Below are 6,972 nucleotides of genomic sequence, written 5' to 3'. Positions count from 1 at the left end.
AAATGTATTGCAATACCAATTGTTTTATTATATAAATAAAATCGAAAGACTTGTGTAAAAATAAGTTATATACTAAGAAAAGTATACACACACACACACATATATATATATATATATATATATACATATATACATATGTATGCATGTATATGTATATATTTTATTTATATATGTTTCTATATTATTATTATTTTTTTTAATATTTTAAAAACATTTTTATAATATGCCAAGAATATTTTTACACATTAATTGCATTGTGTGAAGTGGATATAACATTAATACATTCCTATAATATTAAAAAATATTACATAACATTCTTAGAATATTATAAGAATATTATTTTAATATTGAATAATATTCATATAATATTCTATAGAAATATTACGCACTTATAGGATACTAATATATATAATTTAAATATATTGAACAATTTATTTGGAGTGAATGAAATCTGTAAATTCCAAAATGTTATAATTTTATCAGTTTTTTGCCATGATATCAAAATTGATCCTTGAAAGTCATTTTGACATCATTTTAATTCGTTCTGCTTGGGAACACTTCTTTTTCGACGAGTTTCGCAGCGAATCTCGTATACCCAATAAGAAAATGAATCTCTTAAGGATGACTAAAAACAAATTTTCCTACCGGAGGTTGGAATATTGAAATGCGTTTTTAAATTTATTAAAGAAGAACTGTTGCAACCTTTTTGTGACTTACGAATTGGATCGGTTGTTTTTCGTAATCTATAAGCGAACGTCGTTTTGGGAGAGCGAACAAGACCTTCATTGAGATCAAATTGCTGAAACAAGAAAATCCTGCAGATCGTGAGTTCTTTTTTTTCAAAGCGTTCATAGAAGAGTGCGTCGCAATTTCTTTCGTCATATAAAGACGTCATTCATAACTGATGATAAGTGATATTATCCTCCTATGCCGGTCCCAGTCTAATTTCCGCATTATCGCGATAATTATATTTTTTAAACACGACGCCACTTCTTTATCCAAGACTCGTTTAATGAGACGCTTTCACCTTGTAGAATTTGCCTATACTGAAAAGTCGGAAAAGTATTGTAAATTCTTAGTTTGCTACCTGCGATATCTTAACAGAAAGCAGATAACGTCAGAATATATACTGTCGGCCAGTCTCTTTTACGTATTCGACGCACTATGTACTAACACTAATTTACAGGATATAATTTTAAGATTTAATAGTCATTTCCGTAAATCATTACAAAAGCAACGGAGCTTGGTATCAGATGAAAATCCGCGATAATTGCGGTTGTTCGCAGACGATATCGTTGCTCACGGTAGTTTAGAACTGTGTGGAACAGTGATGGTGACATCCACTAGCGTAAAATTTGATATCGTCTATGTGACCACACTCGAACGAGGCAGGGATCAAAGGTGAATCGTCTCCGACTTATAAGTTAACTCGGTTGCACACAGGACAAGTCAGTCTGCGTTTGCATGTTCACCAGTAACCGATAAACAGCCATCAGATGTCCGCTAAGATGATCGTGAGTATCGTAATCTGAATCCGGGATTTCGCAGTGAGACCTGCCAGATCGAAAATTTCGATTCTAAAAAAGCGATTTCTCCAAAAATTGGTTGTCTCTGATTAAAAACGACATATTTCAAAAACAGCTTCACAATTGAATATACAAACAAGGAAAATTTTGGTAGGTGGCAAACTTTTATCTGCCGGTCACAAGAGATTACGATTTTCCGAATTATTCGTACAATTCGTAATACGTTCTGTGGTAATACGTTCTGGAAAAATTTCAGTGACGTATGCCACACATATACCGCATTTTCAGGCCAATGTTTACGCCCGAAAATGAAGATTATAAAATCATTACATAATACTTGCAGTCGATATCAATGCTATTTCGATAGTTTCATTCACATCACAAACTGATGTCTATACCTGGTAGTGTCACGGAGAATTTTCATAGATGTATATACAATATCCGTATCCCTTTTTCAACATCCAGTGTGCGTATTAGATAGTGCGCTGACGTATAAGATAAAATTTCTACCGATTTTTCTTCGCGACAACTCGTCGCACATCACGTGATAATCATGTCAGGGGAATTCGCGAATGCGAACGTACCACAATACGTAATTTTATATATATTTTATATTGCACGATATGTGCATGCACGCAACGTGTAATTTATTGCACTAATGTGTACATTAATTGTTAAAAACAAATAAATTTACACATAAATTTTCGTAGGCGTAAAGAAAATTCGTCATAAATTACGTGAGATAAGATATGAAATAGGCGTGATCGTATGACGCGCAACGATTTATACAGGAAGAAATGGATACAAATACACAGAGAGAAAAGATTTCTTTAGATTTAAGAATATTTTTTTAATTGAAACATATTTTTTTAATTAAAGACAATTTTTTCTAATTGAAACAAATTTGTTTTTTTGAAATACAGCAAACAAACGAATTTTTGATTCAACAAAAAAGTTTTTCTGGCTCTTTTCAAATAATAAATATTTTTACGTTAAATAATATGTTTCTTTTATATTTTAACCCAAATATTATAAAGGTTGTCACAAGCAATTAAGTATGAAAAAAAGTAACATCATATGAGCCATTTATTTTGAAAGTGACCTATGTCCATTTGTCAATTTTTTTTTGTTAACTGTAGTAACATGTACAACTTGAAGTTAGCTGTTTTTTTTATTAAAGAATATTTCTCCAGTGAAACAACATTTTTAATGAAACGGAATGATATTTGATATTAAATTATGTTGTTTATATTAAACAAACCGAAATCAAATAAACACGTATAATAAATCCAAAGAAACCTTTTTCTCTGTGTAAATACCTAAGATGAATCAAGATGATTGATTAAGTATTCCTTTCATACAGACACAGAGTGCTGATCACACCATGCTGCTGGATCCGTCGGAGAAGCTTCGGCCCGAGCCGGTGTATGCAGGGAAATTACAAAGTGATTTTCGAAATTACACCGAGAATTCTGACGATCCCATCAAGGAACGTGTCCGCAAAACCTACAAGAGAATGCATACCAATCAAACCGTCGAGTTCGTACAATGTAAATAACAATAGAAACATATATTACATTATTTTATCGATTCACCTTCACAGCGAAAATGTTGGAATGAAGTGAAAGAATGTTAACGAAAAATAAATGTGGTTCCGAATTCGTGGAAGAGAGAATGTCTCTGTAAGATCATTGTTTCCTAATTATTTATCACACACAGAATAATTGGGAAGATGCGTCGTCTCAATCTGAGGATCTGCTGTTGAAGAATTAAAGCTTTTCGAGAATCTGACTAATTAATGTTCTTGCAGCTCGCATGAAGGATTGGCTCCAGTTCAACAAGTTCAAGATGTCGGTGAAGGACGCCCTGATCAAATTAAACGACTTGGTGGACGAGAGTGATCCGGATATAGATATGCCCAACATTGTCCACGCGTTTCAAACCGCAGAGTCCATCAGAAAGGAACATCCGGACTTGGATTGGTTCCATCTCACCGGCTTAATTCATGATCTCGGCAAGGTAAATGTTTCGTGTAACTAACGGTATATATTTCGCTCCCCCTTCCCCTTCGACGAACAAAGTTTTTGTTTAACGACAATTCGTATAATATCCGTGTGAATCCGCTTTGGACGTCGAGTCTACAAGCGGAATCTTTCGCTTGTAAGAGCGAAATTCCGCAGCAAGGAGGACCGTCGTTCGTCGTCGGTTGCACTTACACTAGTGCGATATAATTGGATAACCAGTTGACCGTGTGGCAGATAATGGCATTCTACGGAGAACCTCAATGGGCGGTAGTGGGTGACACGTTCCCAGTCGGTTGCGCCTGGGGTGATTCCATCGTATACAGGGAGACGAGCTTCGACGACAATCCCGACGGCAAGGACTCGCGCTACAAGTATGTCGCACTTTTTCCGCACGCTCTATGTGCACGAGAAAGTAAACTTAGGAACTCTAAACATAGGAACACGCGCTGGCGAGGAAAACCTGTGATAACCAAGCTGAAATCCCGTAAGAGATCTTCGCCGAAAGTCTAAACTCCGGGAGCTACTGCGAGACGCTCCGTATATCTGAGAATGTTTCAAACGTGAGACAACGATCGTATGGAGAAAAATAATTTGAAGGGACAGCAGATTTTATGTAGCTCTTTTATGCAGCTTTAAGGTCGTAGTAAATAAATAAATATATATTGGGTGTTTCTTAAAGATGTATCATCCGTGTCTCAAAATAATGGGAAAGTTATAGAAAAATTACAAGTCGACTTGCATTTAAAAGTGACACCAAAAGTTTGGTGATAATTCAGAGCCTGAATCAAAAGTTATTTCACTTTAAGGAGGTTGCAAGGTAAAATGAGTTTAATAAGAATTTGATGAAACATGCACTATGTATACCCCAGATAGCACATGTTAATTTTATATACGTTTTTTAAACGTATGTAGCGTTTCATAATCGTATTACACACGTTCGAAGAACGTATATGAAACTAAAGGTGCTGCTTGGGTACATTGGATAATATTATCTAACCACTCGTGCAATCAGAAAAAGATTAGTTAACTCGAGAAATGATATATTTGTTACTAAAATTAACACTTTTTATGTCTGTTCCTTAAGAGATTAGCGTGTTATTTTTAATTTATATTTTTAATTTATATTTTTAATTTATATTTTTTATTTATATTTTTAATATCTTCTAAACTAAAAATTAAATTTTAATGAAAAATTACTATGGTATTAAAGACTAATATATAAAGATAAATAAATTAACATATATGCAGACATTATACATAATTTTTCAGAATGGTCAGAATGATCAAAATTTCAGAATTATTAGCCACTTTTTTTTTTTAATATAGTAAAGTTTATAATTTAAAATAATATTCGAAATACATGTAGATATGCACATATTTAAACATTTAATATACCTTTTTCTATTATCTGTATATTTCTATTGGATCAATCAATGCATAGAAAATAGTATTAACGAGAAAAATAAAAAATAATATTTTTGCACTTGTAATATCGTGTGCATACGTTTACTTCAACTTCGTTTGAAGTTAACATTTATTATTTAAATAGCAAAATAAATGCATAGGAACGTAATTTTGCTTGATAAATACTAAATTTATGAGTGGTCCCCTTGATGCGCCACTGAAAATACTACAGTAATGGGTAATATATTTAAATACTTTAAATACTGTTCAATGTTTTAGCTATTGACTGTTGTTTTTTGATATTATTTTATAGAGAAAAATGTTTATATGAATTGTTAAAAACACTCTGTAAATTTATTTATTCGCCACAACACAAAATTTACCGTCCTTCTAAATGATTCTTTCCCGTACGACGATGTCACGTTCCTTTGAAGATCTAGATGACGAACAGGATAATGTGAAATTGTCTTTGTTGATGGCAGCGATATCTCTGTTGTAGCACGAAGTACGGTATCTACAAGCCCAAGTGCGGGATATCCAATCTGATGATGTCGTGGGGCCACGATGAATATTTGTACCGCATACTAGAGCACAACAAGAGTAAGTTGCCGAAGCAGGCTCTGGCGATGATTCGCTTCCACTCGTTTTACCCTTGGCACGCCGGCGGCGACTATATGTATTTCTGCACTCCCGAGGATATGAAGATATTGAAGTGGGTGGTGGAATTCAAGTAAGCGTTGAGTATTATGTTGCATTTAAGCACAGCTACAGTAAGAGAGATAGAGAGAGAGAGAGAGAGAGAGAGAGAGTGGTCCATTAGGATATTAATCTGACATTATGAATCTCATTTTGCAGCAAGTACGATCTGTATACTAAGAGCGACGCCATGCCTGACATCGAGCAACTATGGCCTTATTACGAGAAACTGATTGACAAATATATACCCGGAGTGATCGAATGGTAACGGAAGAGAACTGTCGGTCACGTATCCCTAAATTATATCCAAGTGACGATTATTGACTATTGTTATTGTTGTTATATGAGCTTGTTTTATATCGCTGAACGCAAATACGTAACGATTTTTGAAGAATTTCGATTCTCGAAGAACTGTGTGTGTGTGTGTAGATGATTTTTTCTAGTTTACATAATATATTTCAATGAGATTTTAGCATTTCATTTCAATATAATTTGAACATTTTGTTGCCGATGTGCAGTTACACGGAAAAAAATTAGTATCGATTCAAAGTTCATATCATATAAGCAAGAATGTATAATTTTACGTAAAGATAAAACTTGTTTATATGTGAAGAAATTTTATATATAATTCCAATATATATATTTATATATATATATATATATTTCAATTTATATTCCAAGAAGGCGATTTGGCTTACACTTTGAACTTACCATATTCATTTATTCACACCTTAATTCTATAACTTTCACTTCCATATATNTCGCATTTTATCATTACTCCTATATAAACCTAAAACTTAAATCTAACTCACTACGTGTTATCACATCACTTATTCCTTGATATTTGCCCTTCTCTTTATTTTTTACTTTTTTTTCTGCAATTTTTCTTTAATACCTTCCTCTTTTCTACCTAATTCGTCACTCTATATCTTTTCTAGTTCTTTTTTTCTTATTCTTACTTTGTTGCTTGTTAACGCAACCTTTCACTCCTGATATTTCTCAATATAATGTTCTGTACAATCCTGTCCTTCCTTACAAAATATACATTCTTTATACCTTTCCTATACTTAGCTCTCTGATGACATCTTTCTAATTCCCATTCCTATTAAATATAAATCCTAAGTATTTAAAGCTGTCCACACCTCCTTCATCCTTTTCTCTCTCTATTTCCTGCAATATAGTTCCACTAAAAATAACATATTTTTGTTATTCGAGAATAACACATTTTTGTTATTCGAAAATAACATATTTTTGTTATTCGAGAATAAATTTTATGAATTGAAAGGAAAAAATAGGGTTAAGAACAACGATATCTTCAAGCT

At 33.1% G+C, this 6,972-nt stretch overlaps 1 protein-coding gene across 1 annotated transcript; it reads left to right on the top strand.

The window, feature by feature from the left end:
* The first annotated feature begins 1,377 nt into the window (after positions 1 to 1,377).
* Positions 1,378 to 6,218, top strand: LOC106740826 (inositol oxygenase). Its single transcript, XM_014612258.1, has 6 exons — positions 1,378 to 1,514; positions 2,890 to 3,076; positions 3,337 to 3,545; positions 3,785 to 3,921; positions 5,454 to 5,684; positions 5,810 to 6,218. Exons 1-6 carry the CDS (start codon positions 1,497 to 1,499, stop codon positions 5,916 to 5,918), a joined length of 891 nt encoding a protein of 296 aa, XP_014467744.1. The 5' UTR covers positions 1,378 to 1,496; the 3' UTR covers positions 5,919 to 6,218.
* Positions 6,219 to 6,972: the final 754 nt, after the last annotated feature.

This window comes from Dinoponera quadriceps, unplaced genomic scaffold, assembly GCF_001313825.1.
Source record: "Dinoponera quadriceps isolate SergipeBrazil2010 unplaced genomic scaffold, ASM131382v1 scaffold591, whole genome shotgun sequence".
Lineage (NCBI taxonomy): Eukaryota > Metazoa > Arthropoda > Insecta > Hymenoptera > Formicidae > Dinoponera > Dinoponera quadriceps.
This window is presented reverse-complemented; position numbering and strand designations above follow the sequence as displayed.